Source organism: Xenopus laevis, chromosome 9_10L (assembly GCF_017654675.1).
Source record: "Xenopus laevis strain J_2021 chromosome 9_10L, Xenopus_laevis_v10.1, whole genome shotgun sequence".
In the NCBI taxonomy this organism is placed as follows: Eukaryota; Metazoa; Chordata; class Amphibia; order Anura; family Pipidae; genus Xenopus; species Xenopus laevis.
This window is the reverse complement of record NC_054387.1, coordinates 29,792,404-29,817,648: the sequence shown is the minus strand read 5'-3', so window position 1 is coordinate 29,817,648 and position 25,245 is coordinate 29,792,404. Positions and strand designations below refer to the sequence as shown.

The 25,245-nt window shown below is 38.2% G+C and overlaps 1 protein-coding gene and 1 pseudogene across 1 annotated transcript; one reads left to right on the top strand and one right to left on the bottom strand.

Annotated features, from left to right (window-relative positions):
• The first annotated feature begins 600 nt into the window (after positions 1–600).
• Positions 601–16,665, top strand: LOC121397896. The gene is made up of 2 exons (XM_041575999.1): positions 601–2,736; positions 16,622–16,665. The coding sequence occupies exon 1, from the start codon at positions 601–603 to the stop codon at positions 1,993–1,995; it is 1,395 nt and encodes a 464-aa protein (XP_041431933.1). The 3' UTR covers positions 1,996–2,736; positions 16,622–16,665.
• On the bottom strand, positions 16,075–23,873 carry LOC108701003 (annotated as a pseudogene).
• Positions 23,874–25,245: the final 1,372 nt, after the last annotated feature.

Sequence of the window (25,245 nt, the reverse complement as noted above, 5' to 3'; positions counted from 1 at the left end):
CATGGCTCTCGCCACTTCCTCAGGAGCTAACAGACACCCCAAACACCAGATATATATAAGGGACATCAAGCCCCTCCCTGTAGCAGGCCCCCACCCATCCCCATAAGGTTTAACCCTTTCAGTGAAAACCATATGTAAACATGCATCTTCAGACAAAGGTTAACCCCCACATTAATACTCAAAACCTATACAATAAAATAAAACCAAACACAATATAACGAATCATCGTAAAAAGCAATACATAGTATTCATCTTATCTCTCCCACTCCAGATAAACACTGTTGCTAATAGTAGCTAAAGACTCCAAAAAAGTGAACATTGATGTAATAACCATTTCGCTTATGTAATATAAATCTAGAAAGCCCTAATAATCCCCGAAATAAATAAATATAACGAAATGTATCCCTCATTCAACATTTAACTCATTATCAGCATATTAACATAAAGGATACAAACATTATCAGTGTATCTTAATAATGACTCAATGGATTGAATATCCAAACCCCATGATATCATGAACAATGATCCGCCAAGAATTAATAGAAGCAGGAAACCTCCCACTCCCTATTCAACCCCCCAAAAGATTCAGTTGCCTTAGGGATGGAGGCGATTAAATATTGGCTACATGGTGAGTCTCGATTCCCCGACGTACAATGCAATTTTATACTTGACTCAGTTAATTTTCTGTTACACACCAATTATTTTTTGTTCGATGGTCATTTCTTCCTTCAGCAGTGTGGGGCGGCGATGGGGGCCTCGTTCGCTCCAACGTATGCTAACTTGTACATGGGGTGGTTTGAGCAACTCCACATTTTTCAGGCCCCCGACCACTTTCGGGGTCGTTTGGTTAAATTCTTTCGCTACATCGATGATTGTATTGGTATTTGGGATGGAGACGAGGAGTCTTTGGAGGAGTTTGTCCGATATTGCAATGGGAGAGTGCAGGGTCTTGCCTTTACCATGGAGACACATAAGTTACATATTCCGTTTCTGGATGTCCTATTCTCAGTGGAACGGGATGCAGTGGTCACTGACCTATATAGGAAACCAATTACAAGGAATACACTACTACACTCTGACAGTGCCCACCCCCTTAGCTGTAAGAAGGGAATCCCGGTAGGGCAATTTATTCGCCTACGTAGGATTTGCTCGTCTTGGGAGCGGTTTAATGTGCAGGCAATGCAACTTTGGGACCGGTTCTTGGAACGAGGTTATGAGAATGAGGTAATCAGGGAGGCGTATGAGAAGGCAGTCTCGCTGGATAGAAAAGCCCTTTTGGCTAGGGACAAAGATCGTAGACGGGGAACGAGTCGTAAAGACAGTACGCTACGGTATTGCACTACTTTTGATAGAAGCACCAGACTCATTAGAACTAGTGTGAGTAAATACTGGAATGTTTTGAGGCAGGATCCGATATTGGCGGCTGTTTTAGACCCCCACCCCTCTTTTGTGTTCAAGAGGAATAGGAATTTAGCGTCATGGCTGTCGAAAAGCCTTTATGATTCCAGAAGGGGTGGTAACAATAAGACATGGCTTAGGTATAAGGGGAACTATAGATGTGGCAGAATCAGGTGCAAATCTTGCCATTATCTACTTGTTTCAAAGGAATTCAGATCAACGTCAACGGGGAGAACTTATGGTATAAGGAGATATTTTAATTGTGCCTCGATTGGGGTGGTCTACCTTGTCACATGTAGCTGTGGGGCCCAATATGTGGGTAAAACTGTAAGAAGAGCGGGTACACGGATACTGGAACACCTTTCCTCAGTGAACAGAAAGGACACTAAGTCCGCAGTGGCTAAGCATATACTGGACAAACATAATGGGGAAATTAAAATACATTACCAGGTTATTGATACAGTTACAGTGGGACCAAGGGGTGGGAATTTGGATAAATTGTTACTACGTAAGGAGGCATACTGGATATATCAGCTTAGGTCAACTGAATCTTTTGGGGGGTTGAATAGGGAGTGGGAGGTTTCCTGCTTCTATTAATTCTTGGCGGATCATTGTTCATGATATCATGGGGTTTGGATATTCAATCCATTGAGTCATTATTAAGATACACTGATAATGTTTGTATCCTTTATGTTAATATGCTGATAATGAGTTAAATGTTGAATGAGGGATACATTTCGTTATATTTATTTATTTCGGGGATTATTAGGGCTTTCTAGATTTATATTACATAAGCGAAATGGTTATTACATCAATGTTCACTTTTTTGGAGTCTTTAGCTACTATTAGCAACAGTGTTTATCTGGAGTGGGAGAGATAAGATGAATACTATGTATTGCTTTTTACGATGATTCGTTATATTGTGTTTGGTTTTATTTTATTGTATAGGTTTTGAGTATTAATGTGGGGGTTAACCTTTGTCTGAAGATGCATGTTTACATATGGTTTTCACTGAAAGGGTTAAACCTTATGGGGATGGGTGGGGGCCTGCTACAGGGAGGGGCTTGATGTCCCTTATATATATCTGGTGTTTGGGGTGTCTGTTAGCTCCTGAGGAAGTGGCGAGAGCCATGAAACGCGTTGAGTGAACAGCCCTTTGTTTAGTGTGGGGCATGCTTTTTCATACTACCATTTTAAAATGCTTGAATAAAGGTTTATATTTTTAATTTTTCTACCTCCTGGATTCCTTGGTGCTGCACCTACAAACTCACTCTCTCTTTGGAAGCAACCGTTGGGATCTTCGGTTTTGTGACATGCACAGGTGAATCCTAGTACCTGGTAAGTGCTCCCACTATTTTTTGCAAGTTTTGAATCATACAGTGTACAATTATTAAACCATTTCTAGAAAAACTATTTTTAGAAAAAGTGACAACCAAGAAGCTGGAGTGAATAAATCAAGTCCATAGATTAAAGTCCATAGTTTAAAGTCCATATTTTCAAAGTCTTTAAATGAACAACTCCCAGGTACTGCCATTCTGGCCTACCTAAAGGGTCAATTGCTGTAATAAATCCATCATTAAGCACACGTCTGCATCAAATACCACATTATGAAAATTATTGTTTAAATATTTTATCTGCCCAATAATTATGTTACTTTTATGTCTTACGGCACTGTGGGTTTTCATTAATCGTTAGAAAGGGCAGCAGAATTTTCTGTTTATTTTATCTGAAAAAGAGGAACAAGATATAAATAATCACAAAAATGGTGCAATGCTCCAATATTCATTTAAGCCGAAGGGAACCAGACTGTTTAGTCTCTTAATCCTTACTGACTCTCGTTGGAGGAGCAATTTCTTCATTTCACCCCCTCTCTGTGGTTTAAATACAACCTCGAGGACTTGCCACTTGAGTTGTGACTGATTCTGATTATTGACAGAGAAATGTCTGGATACAGATGTTTCTGTCGGGGGGTGTTTATTTTATAATTTCTAATGTCAGACTTGTGTTCTTTGATTCTTTCCTTTACAGGTCGTATTGTTTGTCCAACATAGACTTGACCACAGGGGCATTTTAACAGATATATTACTCCTGTGGTATCACAAGTGGCATAACATTTGAGATTCATTTTGTTGCCCCTCATGGGGTAACTGATTGAGTCTCCTTTTATCACAGAGGAACAGCACACATCCTAAACAGGGGTACGTGCCTTTTTTCGCAGTCCCCTGGAATAAAAAGCTTTGTCTAGTATTCGTTTTTGGTTACACTGCACATAGGTAATCTACGGCCTTTTTTGTAGCAAAACATGGTTGGTTCTGTGCACACTTTACAAAATGACTTGTCACCCTGAAAAATGGGCCAGAATCTTTTAACCACTCTTTCAACTTGTTTACTCTTATGGTGGTACTGGCTTACAAAGGGCATCCTGGAATTATGTTCGGTGAGATTTGAACCAGTAAGTAAGGAATTCCTTAACCACTTCTCTGGTTGTTTTATAGAGGGTTGTCTTATTATAAACTTATCCCCAGAATCAAATGATTTGTTGAGTAAATTAGGTAAATTGGATAACATGGGTGAAGACATTACACTCTGTAGCATTGACATAGTAAGCCTTTATACTTCCATTCCTCAGGATGAGGGTATCTTATGCGTGGAAGACGTACTCCTGGATACAAACCTCCCAAATGCACTTTTATATAATATAGTCAATTATCTGCAAAATAAAATTTTGTAACAAATTTATCAATGTGTGTCCTCCAGTGGTCCTTTCTTGTTTTTATAACTCTACTTTTTCCTTTGTCTTTGTTATGTAACTATGCAATGGCAGTATTAAAGAGCAGGACTATAGTACCCTCCTTGTTTATTGTTTTTCTTTGATAGAATATAGCAGATTAATAAGGTTTTAAATAAAAACAAAATAAATCAGGATAAAAGCACTACATGCCGTCTTTTGTTAAATATTGTGTGAACTAGAAACTGATACATTCTTCTTGGAACAAAAGCAGTAAAGGCATTAGTTCATGTAATGTCAAGGCCATCACTGTAAGCACATTTGGAAAAAAGACACAACTGCGTCAATCTTTGTACTGCTCAGTGCTGCTATAATAAACCTTCCCCTGTGCTGCTATAATAAACCTTCCCCTGTATGTTTTTACCGGCTAACGGTTGTGCATTGATATGGAATTTACCTGTGACAATGCCCGCACAGATGTAGATTGTGATAATGCTATTACAGAATGAAGCTGCCACCATCCCAGTACAGGCAAAGAGACCTCCAACCACCATTAGAGGACGACAGCCAAACCAGTGCACACAGATGCCAACCAGAGGGCCTGTATAAGAAAAACATGGTTGAAGTCTTTTATTTTCTCCAATTTTATCTAATTTTAGTTTAAATAGTGTTTTGTTTAAAATAACCAGTTTATATACGACTCTAGCCTTTATGGTCAGGTAATTTTTTAGTATTACTAGCAGAGTTTTTTTTATCAATAAAAATAAATGATCCAGCTCACCTGTCCCATAGAGCATAGACAGTATTATAGAAGAAATCCATGCCGTGTCACTGTATCCTTTCTCAAACACTGCAATCAGTTCATGGTAGAAGACACTCAATGCTTTTGGAAATCCATAGAAGAATCCAGTGATCACGAAAAGCCAAAGAGGACGACCCAGCTCCATCCGCCATCAGGAGCCTTAAGGTCAGATGGTCCATCATCCACAGCTGCCCCTCCCATAGTAACATGGTTTCACTACCTAATGAGCAAAATTAAATAAATATTTTTTTAAATATAGAGAATATGGCTAAATATCCAGAAGGTTTTTTTTTTTACAGTGAGAGCTGTGAAGATGTGGATTTCTCTTTTCTTTTTCTTTCCCTGAATCAGTCGTACAGGCTGAAATATTAGATATCTTTAAGAAGAGTTTTTTTGTAACAGGATAATATTCCATAATGTTCAGTCATTTAGAATATATTAAATGATCTTCCTTTGAGGAAACATAACAGTGTTTGTCTGCATATGTATAAGAAATTGTGCATTTAGAAAGGATATATTTTTCAAACTTGAAAAGACATATAGCTTTATGATTAAATATATATATATATATATATATATATGTGTGGGGTGTGTGTATTAGAAGGGACCAGTGCTCTAGTTTCATCATAAGAAGTGATTTATTTCATATATATATATATATATATATATATATATATATATACACACACACACACACTGTATACATTCCAAAGGGCTACCAGCACTCGACTAAATCAATTTGAGTGCCTGGGTGCAGAAGCATCAAAAATTTACGCCATACTTCACAAAGAATCCACACTCTCAGGGCTTATAAAGTAAAATAATAATTTATTTACAGAACTTCAATCTGACGTTTCAACCCTATCCAAGGCCTTTCTCAATGTATGGTATAAATATATATATATATATATATATATATATATATATATATATATATATATATATATATATATAAAATTACATAATGACAGAAATAATATCACTGAGCACCATTAAGGATATCATTTACAGAATATTCAAAGCTTTTGTGTAATTTAAGTTATATAATTTATAAAACAAGCAAAATATCAAAAATAGTTAATCATTGGCATGATTAGGACTGATTTATTGAAAATCAAAGTTTTTTCTTAATTTGAAAAAAAATGCGGACACTAAAAATTTGAAACCTCGAACAGCTGTGATTTATTAAATAAAAAAAGCAAAATGTTGCAAAAAGAATATCAATTTATAAGCAATTTAAAGTTTTTTGGGAAGCCAATCGGAATGTTCTCTAACAAATTTATTTATGCCTTGGACATAGGATGTAGGGACTATTTAAGCAAGAAAAGTCCATGAAAATTCTAGCAAAGGGTTTTGTAATATGTAAAGGAATCTTTACACTGGCCCAAATGAGTATGTTTCATTACAGTATTGTTTGTTCTTTATTAAAATCAAATTTAAACTTTCACTTTCACTTTCCGGTGAAAATAAACAATTTTCAACACTCCGATTTTGAATTAACTCCACATGTGAATCCCCCCCAGAAGTACTACTCATAGAAGATACAAATGCAGAAATTAAAAACACAGAGAGCTGTTATTTCTTTAGCAATAGACACTGGAGCCCGGAGGTTGACTTACTGCCTCAGGTCAGTTGCACTTGGATCCCTGTCTCATTTGCAAGATAATACAACGATAGCAGAGTGAAAGTGTGTTCAAAGATATGGGTGTGGAATGAGAAACGGAAATCTAAAACACACATTTACAATTGAAGTTGAGTAGAAACTCAACATCCAGCAACTTACCTAGAATAGTATCTTATTCCTGCTTCTTTCCATGCACTCAGGAACCAGTCTGGCACATTTCCACTTAATTTTCAGGACTTACCATAACATATGAAGCTTTCTAGGTGGTAGCAGAAGTTCAAATACAGGAAACTGGACCAAATTTCAACATGTGCAGATGAAAAATTTTAAAATATGAGAAGCTGGTCCCCTGCAAAATCTTGCACTTCCGTGCTGAAATCCACCATCTTTGCCTGCACCTGTGCAGAGGCAATGTTTTGGGGTGCAGGCGGAGCAGCAGCAGAGGAGCAGTGGAAGAGCATATTCGAAGCCTACAGAGAAATTCAGGCTGAGAATCCGATTCTCCACATCCATATAGCAATAGCCGAAGTCTGTTCCTATCTTTTTGAGATTCCCATAAATAAAAGCATTTTCAAAAAGTATTTCCAGCAGTTCTATCGCACTTTAGGTACACCATTATATCAAATACTGTTTGCCAGGTCTTCAAAATGCATCTAACTACTTTGTCATTCCTTCAGTATACTCATTGCAGTTGCTCCCTTAACTGCAATGATGATAAGGCAAGACCCAAATATAACCAGGGTACCCATAGAGTCACAAACCCAATAACTAATGTTATTTGCTGATGATATGTTATTGGTCCTGACCAATCCATTATTTTGTCTGCGACACTTGTTTAATATGCTTAATGGTTTTGGAACACTCTCTGGGCTGAAGGTGAATCCAGCAAAATCCAAAAGCCTTTCCTCTTGTAATACCAAAAATTAATCTTAATTTTGACTTTCAGTGGAAAGTGAAATATAGACATTACCTAGGGGTGAATGTAAATACATCACTTAAAGGCTTATATCAAAAAATCATCCTCAGCTTTGGAAAACGCCGGGCCTGCCCGGCCAGTCTTAACGCTCAAGAGTGCCTATTCTGCCTATCCATAATTCCGGCCCTGGCTTTTGAACAAACCTAACAAATTATTTTTGCCATGGTCTAAATTACGGATTTCGTGGTTTGGTAAAATAAATATGGTAGAAATGGTTTTGTTACCCAAAATGTGATATGTTTTTTGATTGCTCCCAATGGAAGTTACACCGCAAGCATTGGCTGTTTTGCAGAGAAAATTAACAAAATTTATATGGGGTTCTCAGAGAAAACTCTGGTCAACTGCAGATTGTAAATATGGACAAGTTAACATGGCTTACAATTAACCATCATAGCTCAAACATAACATAGTTTACATAAAAAAGCAGATGAAATCGGTGTGGCAAAGATGACACTTGGACGTTTTTCTTGAAGCAGGGTCCAAAGATAAAGATTATGTATGGGTAGATGAGGAGTTTGTTTAGTTTTCCATGGTTCCCAATTTTTGATGTTTTCGGCGCTTTTTTTAATACCTGCAGCTATTATCGTATCCCACCACTGAGCAGGGGAAAATTGTTTTTGGAATGTATTCTCCTATTTAGTCATATATGGTAATTTATGGGTCGCCTTTATCTTCTCTGAAGTTGTATTTTATAACAATCTGAGAGACTACCTTTGCCACTCCATGCATTTCCACAAAGATATTCCATCAATGTGGAGCTGCGAAGTGTCTTATAATTCGGGGTGGCCATTTGCAGAAAATTTAATCTTTGTTGGTGAGTATGTCTTTGGGTTTGTGGTATGTTATTTTTCTCCATAAAGTCCTCAAAGCATCTTAGAGAATTTGCAAAATACAAATCTCCCAAAATGTTAATGCCGGCTGCAGTCCATTTCTGGAGGCAGATGTGTGATATGAATTGTCCGAGTACTATAAACAGTAATAATGGTGAAGGAAAAGATCCAAACTTGTGCATTGCTGATGTTGAGTCCCATATTTATGACAGTTTTGCAGTGGCCAATAGATTTTCCACCACTGGTCTATTTTGTTTGCGTAACCAAAAGAATTGTTGTAGCTTTTTGTCTTGTACCATGTTTGCCTCCATATCTACCCATATTTTGTATCCCTGCAAGGCATGCATTCTTGCAACTGTTTCTAGTATTGAAGCGATATAGTAACATTTTATATTGGGAATCCCCATCTCTTCTAATGTCCTGGGATATTGCGTGATGTCAAAGCCCTTTCTTTGGAGCTTATGCTGCCATTTGAACTTGTTGATGCTTCTCTGTATAGTAACAATATTTTGGGGACCAGATTAAACTTTATAGATGTAATGTGTCCAAACCAGGAGATTATTTTTGCCATCTATTGCATTCTCTTTCTACAGTTTTTGTCAGTGGTTGGTGTGAACATTTACGCATGCGTCCTGTCCGGCGCAGGCGCGCTAATGCGCGCCGTCGCGTGACACGGGACGCCGGCGACGGGCACGGGCGCGAAGGCGTCGGTGGCGGTCGCTGGCGCAAGGACGCGGGCGGAAACGCCTAAAACGGACGTGCTGGCGTCAGTTCCGCAACGCCAGCACAAAGACGCCAGTTTGGCGCCAAAGTAACAATATTTAAACCAGATCCAGACTAAGATGCATTGCCTGGTTATTAGGTTGTTTGACTGAAACCCTAGCGTCTTATACTCCTGAATTCTTGTTACCGACCCTTGCCTGTACCTGGACTACGATTTCTTCTGCCTGTCTCGACTCTTCGGCCTGTCTCATCGTTTACGAATATCGCTGCCTGCCTTCTGACCTCGGACCTCCTGACCACGACTTTGCCTAATCCTTTTGTACTTCGCTTGATCGTCTCATTGGCTACTCTCCACAACCCTGCTCCCTGTTCCACTCCAGGTGGGTAGCGGTTGTGTGAGGCGCTTGTGGGTTCAATATCTACAGCTCCAGCTCCTTCTACGACTGGATTATACTGGTAAGCTTGACAGTATAACCAGGCCAAGATGGATCCAGCTGAAGGAGCATCTCCGTTTGCTGTCCTGACCCAGCAGCTGTCTACTCTCATGCAAGCTGTTCGGGAGCTGCAAAGTGGCTACTCGCAGCTACAGGAGCACATTAGAACTCATCCGCCAGCTGTACTCCCTTCCACGGCTGCTGCAACTCCTCCTGCTCCATCAGAAGTCCAGGTGATTACCTCGGAAATCTCGGAACCCAAGGTGGCCTTTCCGGAGAAATTTGCTGGTGACCGAAAGGTGTTCCGGAACTTCAGGAGCAACTGTAAGCTGCTGTTCTCGCTCAAACCCCACACATACCCTACTGAGCAAACCCGGGTTGAGGTTATTATTTCTTTCCTCACGGGAGAACCACAGACTTGGGCCTTTCGTCTCATGGATCGTCACAGTCCTGTATTGGCCACAGTGGATTCTTTCTTTGACGCAATGGCGGTCATTTTTGATGATCCACACAGAGCCACTACCGCCGAGGCTGCCTTGCGTGCCCTGAAGCAAGGGACCCGTCCAGCGGAAGATTACACGCTGGAGTTCCGGCAATGGGCGGATGATACTGAATGGAACCCAGCAGCACTAAAGAATCAGTATCGTTTTGGACTTTCATCCGAACTGAAGAATGAGCTAGCCCGTACTGGCATCCCCGACAGTTTGGAGGACCTCATCCTCCTTTCTATCCAATTAGATCAGAGGCTCAGGGAATGCAGAGAGGAAGAAAGGGCTGAGAAAGCGGGCCTTCCACCTCAGACTTGGATGTTACCATCCGCTCCACCTCCTGTCCGAATGCCTTCTACATTTTCTCCAGCTATGCCTCCACCCGTCTTCAGTACAGCTCCAGAACCCATGCAGATTAGAGCCATTAGATCTGCATTAACTCCAGAGGAGCGTATCAGGCGTCACAGGCTCAACCTCTGCCTCTACTGTGGACAAGCAGGTCATTTGCTTCGGGGGTTGTCCGACCCGCCCAGCGGGTAAGAAGTTGCTTGAAAAAGACTTTACCTCTTGCCATGTTCCTGTGCCTCTCCTGACAGTTTCTTTGTCTTTACAGTGGGGAGACAAGCGGGTAGAACTCCAAGCAATCCTTGACTCTGGGGCCAGCGGGTGTTTTCTGGACAATAGAGTAGCACTAAAGTTCCAGATACCGCTCCAGACCAAGAAGAATCCCATAGCTCTCCGTGTGGCAGATGGCTCTCTGATAACCTCAGGCCCTGTGGTGCAAGAGACTGTCTCACTTTTTGTTTTGTTGAATAAAGGGCATGCTGAAGTCATGAACTTTGATGTGGTTTCTTCTCCTTTATTCCCCGTCATCCTGGGATTACCCTGGTTGCAGAAACACAACCCGTTCATCAACTGGGCTACCGGTGAAGTAAACTTTCTTTCGAATTTTTGTTCTTCTCAATGTATTTCCTCTTCAAATAGAGTCTGTTCCTTATCCCCTGCCTCTGAAATCCATGACCTTCTTCCTCAGGTTTACTGGGAATTTTCGGACATTTTCAATAAAAGAGGGGCTGACAAGTTACCTCCTCATCGTATTTACGATTGCCCTATTAATCTTCTTCCTGGGGCTCAGATTCCTTTTGGACGAGTTTATCCTTTATCCGAGTCTGAACTTGTGGAGCTTCGTTCTTATTTAGATGAGAATCTGGCTAAAGGTTTCATTAGACAGTCTTCTTTTCCAGCAGGAGCCGGGATTTTCTTTGTTGAGAAGAAGGATCATTCATTAAGGCCTTGCATCGACTACCGGGATTTGAACAAAATCTCAGTCAAAAATCGTTACCCACTTCCTCTCATTCCTGAACTATTTCAACGTTTGGCGGAGGCTAAGATCTTTTCTAAGATGGATCTCCGGGGCGCTTACAATCTGGTCAGAATAAGAGAAGGCGATGAATGGAAGACGGCTTTTCGTACTCGTAATGGGCATTTTGAATACCTAGTCATGCCCTTTGGTCTCTGCAACGCCCCTGCAACGTTTCAACATTTTGTTAATGATGTATTCAGAGACTTCCTTGATATATTCGTCATCATATATTTAGATGATATTCTTGTTTTTTCTAATTCTTTGGAAGAACACAGATTACATTTAAAGAGGGTCCTGGCACGTTTGCGCACTCATCAGCTGTATGCCAAGATCGAGAAATGTGTGTTTGAACAATCATCTGTGGACTTTTTGGGTTTCTTCATTTCTCCTCAGGGTATCCAGATGGACTCCAGGAAAATTTCTGCAATTCTTAACTGGCCAATTCCGTCTTCCAAAAAAGCTGTTCAACGTTTTATTGGTTTTGCAAATTTTTACAGAAAATTTATAAAGAATTTTTCTTAAGTCATCCTTCCAATTACTGAGTTGACTCGCAATAATCAAAAGTTTGTTTGGTCCACACAGGCTCAGGGGGCTTTTGAGAAACTGAAGACTCTCTTCACTTCAGGCCCAATTCTTCACCATCCAGACGTCTCCCTTCCTTTCATTTTGGAGGTTGACGCTTCAGAACTTGCGGTGGGTGCTGTCTTGTCGCAGAGAACTGGGATTCAAGAGGATCTTCATCCTGTTGCTTTTTTTTCTCGTAAGTTGGCCAAGAGCGAATGTAATTATGATGTAGCTGACCGTGAATTACTTGCTATCAAGCTAGCTCTTGAAGAGTGGAGGTATCTCCTTGAGGGGTCTAAACATCCGATTCTCATCTTTACGGATCATAGGAATCTAGAGTATCTACGTTCGGCCAAGAGGTTGAGACCTAGACAAGCAAGGTGGGCTTTATTTTTCATGAGATTTAATTTTCATCTCACATACCGTCCTGGGTCAAAGAACGTTAAAGCGGATGCTTTATCTCGAATGTTCTCTCCTGAAGACGAGGTTCCTCTGGCTCCTGAGACGATTTTAAACTCTAACAATTTCCTCCTGCTACAGTCTACTCTTATAGATGAAATTAAAGACGCATCCATAAACATCTCGGAACCATCATTAGTTCCCAAGGAGGGTTTTCTTCTTCATCAAGGTAAAATTTTTGTTCCAGAACAAATGTGTTTAGAGGTCCTTAAGAATATTCATGATTCCGAATTGGCGGGTCATCCAGGTATCAAGAAGACCATTTTCTCGGCTAAGAGGTTATTTTGGTGGCCTGGGATGGCTGAAGACTGTTTTAAGTTTGTTTCATCATGTGAAGTTTGCACCAGATCCAAGGACTCTCATTCTAAGCCTACTGGTCTTCTTCAACCACTGCCAGTGCCTTCTCGTCCATGGGGTTCAGTTTCTTTGGACTTTATTTCTGATTTACCATTGTCCTGTGATTGTTCCACCATTGTTGTTTTTGTGGACCGTTTAACCAAGATGGCTCATTTTAAGTCGTTACCAAGACTTCCTTCTGCCTCCGAGACGGCCGATACCTTCATTAAGGAAGTAGTAAGACTTAATGGTCTTCCAGATGAGGTTGTGTCGGATCGGGGACCGCAATTCACATCACAGTTTTGGAAATCGTTGTGTGGAGCACTCAAGATTTCGGTGTCCCTTTCTTCTGCTTTTCATCCCCAGTCCAATGGCCAGACCGAGCGAACTAACCAGACTCTCGAGCAATATCTGAGATGTTATTCTTCGTACCTCCAAGACGATTGGGTGAATCTTCTTCCTCTTGCAGAGTTTGCTTATAATAATTCCCACCATTCTTCAATCAATCAGTCCCCTTTCTTCGCAAACTATGGTCTTCATCCAGTAACTTTTCCCTCTGCCATTGTTGCTGACATTTTAGTTCCTGCTGTCAAGGACGATTAACTTTTCTGTCAAATAATTTTCAAAAACTTCAAGAAAACGTGAAGAAGGCTCAACAATATTTCAAAACTTATGCTGATCGGAGATGGAGAGGTGACCCAGAGTTCAAGGTGGGTGACTGTGTATGGTTGTCAACTGTTAACCTTAAGCTTTCTTGTCCCAGTAGGAAGTTGGGTCAACGTTTCCTGGGTCTCTTTCCTATTATTCGTCAAGTCAATCCTGTGGCTTTCCAGCTTAAACTTCCAGCATCCTGGCACATTCATCCAGTGTTTCATGCTGCATTTCTGAAACCGGCCTCAACGTTTCGTTTTCCTGGGCGTACGGCTCCTCCTCCGCTTCCTGTTGTGGTCGATGGTCAAGAAGAATTTGAGGTTGAGGAGATCCTAGATTCCAGATTAAGAGGCAAACGTCTCCAGTACCTGGTGAGATGGAAGGGTTATGGTCCGGAAGAGAATTCTTGGGAACCAGCTTCTAACATCCACGCTCCGGAGTTGCTGGAAAAATTCCATGGAACTTATCCTGGTAAGCCTTCTGGTTGTCGCGTCCTGAGGCCGCTCCTTGATGGGGGGCAATGTGAGAATTTACACATGCGTCCTGTCCGGCGCAGGCGCGGGCGCGCTAATGCTCAGTTCCGCAACGCCAGCGCAAAGACGCCAGTTTGGCGCCAAAGTAACAATATTTAAACCAGATCCAGACTAAGATGCATTGCCTGGTTATTAGGTTGTTTGACTGAAACCCTAGCGTCTTATACTCCTGAATTCTTGTTACCGACCCTTGCCTGTACCTGGACTACGATTTCTTCTGCCTGTCTCATCGTTTACGAATATCGCTGCCTGCCTTCTGACCTCGGACCTCCTGACCACGACTTTGCCTAATCCTTTTGTACTTCGCTTGATCGTCTCATTGGCTACTCTCCACAACCCTGCTCCCTGTTCCACTCCAGGTGGGTAGCGGTTGTGTGAGGCGCTTGTCGGTTCAATATCTACAGCTCCAGCTCCTTCTACGACTGGATTATACTGGTAAGCTTGACAGGTTGGTAGTTCAATTTGTGTATCAAGTTAGAGTCTTTAGGTCGTTTTTTTTCCCAGATATGTGACATAAGTCTCCCTCCAGTCAAACTGGTAGTTCTGAGAGACAACTTAAATAGTTTGTTTTGATATGTTATTAGGTAACACTTGAGTTTTGTTGGTATTAATCTTATACCAAGATAGTGACAGAAGTGTCATGATTTCTTTAAATAAATTGGGTAGAGATATGATTAGTTTGCTAAGAATCAATTGGATGTTGTCTGCAAATGCTCCTATTTTTTTGTGACCAGAAGGGGTGATTATAACCGATAAATTTTAGTTGTCCCATATACATTGAGCCAAACACTCGACTGTTAAAGTAAATTTTAAGGTCAATAATGGGCAGCCCTGTCTGGTCCTGTTTATGCGTTTTGTTTTAGAGTATAGTGATTGGATACCTTTTAATAATTTATCACCTAGTTGAAATTTTGTTAAGGTTGCCTTCAACCACCTTATTTACATCTAGGTAGAGCAGAAGAGCAGGCATTCTAGATTTCTTTAATATTTGTAAAATGCTGTGGTATATCCTACTACTGTCTGATCCTTGTTGATTTAGAAAAAAGCCCACCTGATCATTTTTCATCAGGGAAGGTAATACCAAATTCAGTCTTCTGGTTAGCAGTTTTTTTTTCAGGTCTGTTTTTCAGATTTGTGTTGAGACATGTAATGGGTCTATAATTTTGGCATAAATCTTGACTTTTCCCCAGATTGGGTATAGTTACAGTATGGGCTTGAAGGTATTCTGGGCTGATTCAGCCAGTATCCATGATATTTTGGAATAACTTTAATAGATAATGGGATAGGATGTTAATGAACGTTTTTTAGTATAGATTGGTGAATACATCTGGACCTGGTGCTTTTTTCTGGTTTCAGCTCTTTTATAATTGATTTGAATTCCTCTATTTTAATTGTTGTAATTGGGTTTGTTAAGCAGTTCTAACTGTTGTGTTAAGGGTGTTGGGCGACCAGTTTTATTTATGTATGTGTTGATGCTAGCCAGAGTAGGTTTTGGTAGGCCTGTGCTGGATCCTATATTGAATAAGATTTTATAGTACTATAGTGCTAATTCATTTGCAATTTGTTTAGGTTCTGTAATTGTTAACTGTGCTTTTGTTAAATAATGAATTTGGACTTGCATCTGTTTCTGTCAAGTAGGTTTGCCAGCATTCTATCAGCCTTGTTACCTTTAATGTAAAATGTGGTCTATAGGTAGTTTTGGCTGCTATTATTCATTTAACTTGGTATGTGTTTCAGTTATTTCTTGACCACATTTTTTGTAGTTCTGGATTAGGTCTTTTTTATAGTTCTGTTAGTTATGTTTCAATTTGCATTTGGAATTTTAGGGGGCAGCATGCCACCTAGCCTAGGGGTGGCCCAATTAGAAATCCGGGCCTGTAGTCATGTTTTCCAAATGTCCTTATTTTGTGCACGAAAGACTAAACTGTACTGCATGCTCAAGATTATAAAATGATAGACAGTAAATGTAAAACCATTATTTTATTCAGTACAATAAGATGACAAAAAATATGTTCTCCTACCAAGAATATTGTTACCCAGATTTTATTTTTGGGAAAATTAATATTTTCAGATTTCAAATATAAGAACAATTGCACTGATTTGTAATTTTTTGTTTTTAAGAAAAGAAAAGTCGAATATGTCAAACATAAAAAATATACAAAACACTATGTAATGTCCAGTTTTATAACTGAGCACATAAAATTGAAGCATATATGTAAAAGTAATAGCCCAAGCTGAAACCCCTTTAGAACACTGCAGTATGTAGACAAATCTTTACATCATATTTTGCAAATTTTATTTACTCTGTAAGTACTCATGTACGCTGTTAAGTGCAGCGGTATTTATAGGTATTTCAAATGAGATACAAAAAATTGTCAGATTCATACAAATTATGACAGATATATTTGAACACATTTTTGCAGTCTTTTTTTGTTTCATCCTTAGTGATCTATACAATTCCTGTAGGATCATGCTTTGGATTTCCTCTAGTTTGCCTTCTGACGTATTAACTACCACATTTCTCTCACTTTTTTCCTTATTCTCAGGCTCTTTTGTTTTCATGGTCTCATTTGTTTCTTTTACACCAGTGGTAACCATCTCCATTTGTACAGTATATACAGACATAGCTTTCATATCATCTTCTGCCTTTTTAAATTTCCCATTCTCTGCACTTCCTTCTTTACAGTCCGGCTCCTTTCCTCTTTTCCTCAGGAATAAGATATTTCCCAATGTGAAAACCAAGGATGAGAGCGCAACTTCACCACCAGCAACAATGAACACAAACATGTACTTTCCTGTTCCATCCAAGATTCGCCCTGCAATTCAAAAATTTGTTAATGAAGCATTTCAGATTTTCTACTGTTCATATAACAATTTAGTATTTGTTTTCATAGATTACTATACAAGATCTATGATAAATGTCTGATAAACATGTTCTCAAGCTTTAATAATATATAAACTATATGAATATAAATGAATATAGTTATTTAAATAGTGATGTAATACTGATAACACTGTGAGAGATTAAGTAAAAAAGCACATACCAACTAATATACTGAAAGTTTAAATCATTTTTATGAAACCAATTGCTATTTAGTTTATAGAAAAAAAATGTTAGTTTAATCTTTGAAAAACAAGAAAAAATTACCTGCTGATGGTGGACCAACGAGAACTGCACAGGCCTCTGCCAGAAGGACCAGTCCAAGAGCACTGGAGAATTTCTTTGTGCCAACCAATGTCATCAGGACTTCAAATTGCAGAGCACCAATCATTCCATAGGAAATCCCAAAGAAGATGCAAAAAGCAACCAGTCCTCCAAAGGAATTTGACATAGAGCCCATCAGATCAATGAAGCCATTACATAACATGGCAAAGCCAAATATGTAGGGCGCATAAGGTCGAATGCGTGGTAAACCAGTGACAACGCCAAAGGTGGGTCTTGCAAAGATATCAATACACCCAAGGATTGTGAGGAGATAAGATGCCGTTGTATCTGGGACACCAATGTCTTTGCCATAATTGACCACAAATACAGGTGGTACAAAAAGTCCTAGAGCCATGATGGTGGCAGCTAAGGTGTAGATAACAAATCCTTTATCTTTGCACACAGTGATGTCAATTATCTTTTTTTGGGGGGGTTTCTCAATGTTCTTTTTAAGATCTTCCTCTGCTTGTTCCACTTTGCCTTTTTGGGAGCTACCAGTGGCCTCATCAGAGCCCCACATACAGTGCAGTTAAAGATTAATCCAGCCATAATAAGAAAACCTCCACGCCAACCATATGTATCCAGGAGTGTTTGCCCAAGAGGCGATAAGACCGATAGGAACACTGGACTTCCGGCTGCAGCCAATCCATTTGCCAGTGGGCGCCGTTTGTCAAAGTATCGATTTAACATCATCAGGGAAGGCTGAAAAGTCAATGACAGGCCCAAACCTACAATAGGAAAATGAAAGATACACATAAAAATAAAACATACACTGTGGTATGAGCCAGGCAAATTTAAATGAAAAGAAAACACTTCAGAAGAATTTACATTAGACAATAAATGTTTAGGACCAATGGCAATAACTAAATCTATAACAGTCAATTATCTGCAAAAACGATGTAACAAATTCATCAATGTGTGTCCTCCAGTGGTCCCTCCTTGTTTTCCTAACTCTACTTTCTCCTTTGGCTTTGTTATGTAACTATGGCTGTATTAAAAAGCAGGACTATATATTACTCCACTAAAGAGGCAATCATGCATGCCGCTAGACAATCTCCCCAGCTGGAATATGAAGGACACGCATTACAATTTTTTGCGGATATTGCTCCAGCAACGATAGCTAAAAGACGTTCGTTACGTCCAGTAACAGCGATTTTGCAACAGAATAATATAAAATACAGATGGGCCTTTCCATTTCACCTTCACTTTATGTTCCGGGGAAAGTCTTATTCAGTATCAGCCTTGGATGAGGCGACTGAATTGTTACAGCATTTACAACTCAAGCAACACCCTGCTGCTGTACCGTCAAACCGAGACGCTGGCTGAAATAACTTTAGCTGTTTTGGTATAACTGTAATGGTGAGCTCTGGGTCATAATTGATATGATTTGTAGTATGATATTATGATTTTTTCATCACGCTAATTGCTTTAATTATTTGTGAGATTTCCAAGTTCAAGATGTGCATATATTCTTTACACTTATGTTTATAAGAGGCTCCACGATCCACCCTTTCTCTTTCCTTTTTCACTTCATAGGGTTAAAATATGAAGCGTCACAAAAACGTGACGGATGTGTTTACTAAGATTGTGATTTATATTTTGCATCTATATCAAGATGTATATGGTTTTTCAGTTACTTTGATGCTGTTAAGTCAAACCCGTCTACAAGCTATTTGGTCTCCTATAGTAGCGTACATTATAATCCAGGTTCTTCTCCCTAAACCAGTTTACTGTACATACACTGTCGTACGATTTCAGTTATTTACATGGCTAATTTAAAGGTTATTACTCATAACTTACAAGGTTTCAACTCTCCGCAAAAACGATCAAAAGCCTTTAAGTATTATCGTTCTATCCACTCAGATATCTTATTTTTACAAGAAACACATTTTTCTTTAGACTCTCTGCCCTCCTTTTTATCAGTTTACTTTCCCCTATATTACCTTGCTTCAGGTCCTGAGAAGAAGAACGGAAGTAGCAATATGTTTTGCAAAAAATCTACATTTTAAATTACAAACTATTAAGAGAGATCCTAATGGAAGATACCTACTGTTAATTGGTGAAATACAAGATAAGTCTATAACATTGTTAAATTATTATGCACCAAATACAGGACAAAGTAAATTTTTTGAAACTTTACAGAATATTTTGCAGCAATACCAACAAGGCCCGTTGATAATGGCCGGTGATTCTAATATTTGTTTAAATGCTAAGCTTGATAAAACTTATAAAGGAACTTCCCAATCTGGTATAGATATGTCACAATCAAAAAAGATACTAGAAATCTTGCGACAATTGTTGATAATAGATGCTTGGAGGGAAAGATGGCCTACAACTAAAGACTTTACGTTTTATTCTAATCCACATAAGACCTATTCTCGGATTGATCATATTTTTTTATCGCAGACTCTATTGCCAAATCTAACTATTGCCAAGATCCTACCAATAGCTTGGTCAGATCATTCTTTAGTACAAGTAGAACTGAGGTCTTTGATCTGTAAGCCGTCTCAATACAGATGGAGATTAAATAATGCAATTTTAGCAACCCCGCAATTTAAGCTTCAAATAGAAAGAGCCCTTAATCAATACTTTACTCTTAACCAAGGAACGGTATCATCATCTGTAACGTTATGGGAAGCCCATAAATCTGTCTTGCGAGGTGAATTAATGAGTATATCCACGGCTCGTAAAAAGCAAAAGATGGAGAAAATACGAGACCTACAAAATAAATTGCTTACTTTAGAATTGCAAAACAAAACTGTACATTCCCCTAGAATACAAAATGATATAATGACTGTTAGAAGAGAATTAGATCTACAATATACTCTTGATATTGAGAATACAATCCAATGGCAAACTAATAGAAGATATAGTAAAGGTAATAAGCCAGATACTCCTTTAGCTAGAACATTACACTCTACTATGACTTCGAATATTCCTCTTCATAGAATTCGAACTAAATCAGGAGTTATTACGGGTAACCCACCTATTATATTGAAAGAATTTTCGGATTTTTACTCTGAGATATATCATTCCCCTACTAATTTCGATACTACCTTAGCAGATAAGCTATTTGCTGACATTCACTTACCTGTTCTCACTACTGAACAAAGACAGATTATGGACAATAACATTACAAATGATGAAACGTTATTAGCTATTAAGCTGCTTCCGAACTCCAAGACACCAGGTCCAGACGGTTTCTCAATACTATATTATAAGAAATTTGCCCCAATTTTATCTCCATATCTTACTGCAATGTTTAATAAGCTTTTGCAGGGAGGCAAGATGCACTTGGAGTCTATACTAGCACAAATAGCATTAATTCCGAAACCAAACAAAGACTCGTTAGACTGTGGTAATTATCGTCCTATTGCTATACTGAATAATGATGTGAAAATTTTGGGGAAAATATTGGCTATCCGATTGAATTCCTTTTTGGCTTCCTTAATTCATCCGGACCAAGTAGGCTTTGTTCCTAATAGGGAGGGTGGAGAAAATATCAGAAGACTAATTCAGTTAATATACACCCTTAATGCATCTAAAACTCCGGCTTTGTTACTGTCCTTAGACATACAAAAAGCGTTCGATACAGTTTCTTGGGATTACCTCTATTACATACTTGGGAAGTGGAATTTTGGGAATAAATTTATCTCCCTAATACAAGCCTTATATAACACCCCACAAGCTTTCTTAAAATGGGGTCCATTTGAATCCAGTAATATAATGCTACATAGGGGCACAAGGCAAGGATGTCCCCTATCTCCATTGTTGTTCATATTAGCAATTGAACCTTTAGCTACTTTAATCAGACAAGATCCTGGAATAACTGGAGTTTCAATAGGTCAGCAAATGCATAAACAAATGCTATTTGCAGACGATATGTTAATGACAATAACTAAACCGCTCACATCATTACCCCACTTGTTTAATATTCTTGATAGCTTTGGCGTGATTTCAGGCCTTAAAATAAATCCGACAAAATCAGAAGCCTTATCTTTAGGAATATCTTTGATGCAAAAGAAATTGCTCCAACTTAACTTTGACTTCCAATGGAGGGATAAGAATTTGATTTATTTGGGGGTCAAAATAACTTCTAAATTGGAAGAGTTATACCAAGCTAACTACCCTGCACTTTGGTTAGAAATTGAAAAGACACTGTCCGGATGGAAAAAATTATATGTCTCCTGGTTTGGCAAAATAAATGCTATAAAAATGATAATTCTTCCTAAAATACTATACTATTTTCGAGTATTACCTACAGAAGTTCCTAAAACTGTTATAGCCAAGGTACAGTCAAAGCTTAATAGATTTATTTGGTCATATAAGAAATCGAGGTTATCACAGAAAACTATCTCATTGCCGAAAAATAAAGGAGGGCTGAGTGCTCCTAATCTTCTTTTCTATTATCAAGCAGCACAAATAGTGCCATTGATTCACTTTTATAGGCCATTTCCTCCATTGTGGGCTCAAATTGAGATGGAACGGTTAAAACCTATAAATCCAACTGTGTTGCCTTGGATTCCTAAACGAGAGAGACCCAAAGTTTCAACTCCTGTATTGAAATTGTCCTTAGCTATATGGGACCAGGTTACACAAAATACGCCTCTGAAGTCTCCACATCTCCCAGCCATGCCTATATTTGGAAATCCTAAGTTTCAGCCAGGTTTACAGGGAAAAGATTTTCAATGGTGGTTAGAGCAAAATAAAATTTATATTAACCATTTTCTGGGTTTACAGGGTGTTATGCAATGGTCCTCTATAGTTGCCCAATATGATCCCCCTAGGATTGAAAGCTTTCGATACCTCCAAATTCGTCATTTTATTAATAAGGTAATTGCAGGCTATACTAAAGTTTTAACATTAACAGCATGGGAGCAAATGTGCCTTAAATTTCCTTGTAACAAAGGTATAATAACTATCCTATATAAAGAAATCCTAAATTCAATTAATACTGCGCCCCCTACTTATACAACACAATGGGAAAAGGAATTAAATAAAACAATTGACAATACTACTTGGCAGCAGATATGGGAAAATACAGCCAAAAGTTCTATTAATATCCTGGCTCAAGAGACACAATATAAAGTATTATCTAGCTGGTATATGGTCCCTGCCTAGTTGCATAAATATTACCCTAACTCAAGTTCATTATGCTTCAGGAACTGCGGGATGGAAGGTACCATGTTTCATGTTTGGTGGAAATGTAAAGAGGTATTTAGATTTTGGTCTAGGGTATTCACTCTGATTGATTCCATTACGGGTGTTAATCTCCGTAAGGATCCATGCAGGCACTGCTAAATACGTCAATACCCAATTTGGATAAGTCTACTCGAAAATTGATTCAATTTATCTTTATAGCTGCTAAACAGTCCATTGCAACATCCTGGAAAAAACGTTCCATTCCTATAGCGGTGTTCCGCCTCAAAATGAACTGGATAATGGTTAATGAAAAATTGTTAAGTATCACAACAGATAATTATAATGTTTATGCCAAAATATGGTCACCGTGGATTGCTTATACCACTTTGTGATTTGGCAATCGGTATGGGATAGTTATTGAGCCTGGGCATGGAATTATTTAGAACAAGTAATAGTATTTATTTATTTGAGTTGAAACCTATAAGGGAGATTCCTGGACCAACTAACATATTTTAATAGGAGACATTAAGATATGTAACAGAATGACGATAAGAGTTTAGACGGTTTAAATTTTATTCTATTTTTGTTAATTTCAATATTATTGTTGACATGTAATTTGAATCCTTGCTATAGTTACATTGAGAGACTTATATATAAAACAAGGACTCTAACAGTTCTGATTCTTTTGCTTTCTGTAATGTGCTTGAAAAGTGACAATACTGCTCTCCTCTGCGCAGGAGAATTATATTCCATCTGCATAAAAAGAAAAATAAGATATGTTAGAGAATATGACATTGTTTTTCAATAAAAATGTTTTGAAAGAAAAAAAAAAAAAAAAAAAAAAAAAAAGCAGGACTATAGTACCCTCCTTATTTATTGTTTTTCTTTGATAGAATATAGCAGATTAATAAGGTTTTAAATAAAAACAAAATAAATCAGGATAAAAGCACTACATGCCGTCTTTTGGTAAATATTGTGTGAACTAGAAACTGATAAAAAAAGCAGTAAAGGCATTAGTTTGTGTATATTTTTACCGGTTAATGGTTGTGCAATGATATGGAATTTACCTGTGACAATGCCAGCACAGATGTAGATTGTGATAATGCTGGTGCAGAATGAAGCGGCCACCATCCCAGTACAGGCAAAGAGACCTCCAACCACCATTACAGGACGACAGCCAACCCAATTCACACAGATGCCAACCAGAGGACCTGTATAAGGAAGACATGGTTAAAGCCTTTTATTCTCCAATTTTAACTCATTTTCAGTTTAAAAAGTGTTTTTATTAAAATAACCAGTTTATATACTACGCTAGCCTTTTAGTTTTTAGTATTGCTAGCAGAGTTTTTTTTATCAATAAGAATAAATAATCCAACTCACCTGTTCCATAGAGCATAGCCAGTATTATTGAAGAAATCCATGCTGTGTCACTGTATCCTATCTCAAACTCTGCAATCAGTTCATGGTAGAAGACACTCAATGCTTTTGGAAATCCATAGGAGAAACCAGTGATCACGAACAGCCAAAGAGGACGACCCAGCTCCATCCGCCATCAGGAGCCTTAATGTCAGATGGTCCATCATCCACAACTGCGCCTCCCATAATAACACAGTATCACTACCTGTAATATAAATAATATTTTTTTTTTAAATATTGGCAATACGGCTAAATATCTAGAAGGGTTTTTTTACAGAGAGAGCTGTGAAGATATGGCTTCTCCCTGAATCAGTCGAGCCGGCTGATATATTAGATAGCTTTAAGAGGTTTTTGTAACATCGGATAATATTACGTAATGTTCAGTCAGTTCGAATATTTATAAATGATCCCCTTTTAAGGCAAAATAACAGTGCTGGTCTGCATATTTATAAGAAATTGGGCATTTAGAAAGGATATATTTTTCAAACTTGAATAGTATAATATATGTATTAGAAGGGACCAGTATTCTAGTTTCATCATAAAAAGTGATTTATTTTATAACATGGTATATCCAACATTTCGGTCCCTGTTGGGTCCTTTATCAAGAATAAGGTGCACATGACATGATCAGTATTTATACACTCCCATTGCCTCTTGAGTGTATAAATGCTCATCATGTCACGTACTTTATTTTTGATAAAATTCCCAACAGGGACCGAAACCTTAGTTACAGCCTTATTTAAAAGGACATAATGACAGAAATAATATCACAGAGCACCATTAAGAAAATAATTTACAGAATATTCAAGGCTTTTGTATATATATACATATATATATACATATATATTTACACTGTATATATATATATATATATATATATATATATATATATATAGATATATATATAGATATATATATATATATATATATACATGGAGTGAACTTACTAGTTGTTATTGTGGACAATATCTCAGGCACCTTGATTGTAGAATGTATAGCTTCCAGGGCAGCTTTTAAATCCAGTTTCTTAGCCTCCTTTAGTAATCTGCCTTGTTTATAGTGTGCCTCTAGACTCATCTGATAAAATGTCTCCAAGTCTATATGTCTTCTGTTTATGTTCTGTTTCCAGTATATTCTTCAAAAAGAAATAAGGATGCAGCACTTTTCAACATAAAATCTCTCTTTAACCAAGCCTTCTTTTAAGGAAAACTTAGGACCGCCTCTAATTTAATCTTTTTCCTGATTGGTTTGTAATTTGTTGACATCAACCCATGTCAATACATTTCCATAAACCTTTGTTTTTCAGGTATCAGGTAGCTTTTTTTTATTTTTTTACCAGACAGTAGTAGTAACACTTATTATGAAGAATGTTATTTATAGTAACATTAATATGTTGAAACAAGCAAAATATGAAAAATATTTAATCATTGGCATACTCAGGGACTGATTTTTTGAAAATCTAAGTTTTTTCTCAATTTGAAAAAGACATGCGGACACTAAAAATGTACAGGTTTTGTGAAGCATCGAGCAGTTGTGATTTAGAAAATAAAAAGAGCAAAACATTGCTAAAAAA

What these genes read in the sequence shown, in the direction of transcription:
- LOC121397896 (XM_041575999.1), top strand. Translation starts at nt 601, where the DNA reads ATGGAGGCGATTAAATATTGGCTACATGGTGAGTCTCGATTCCCCGAC.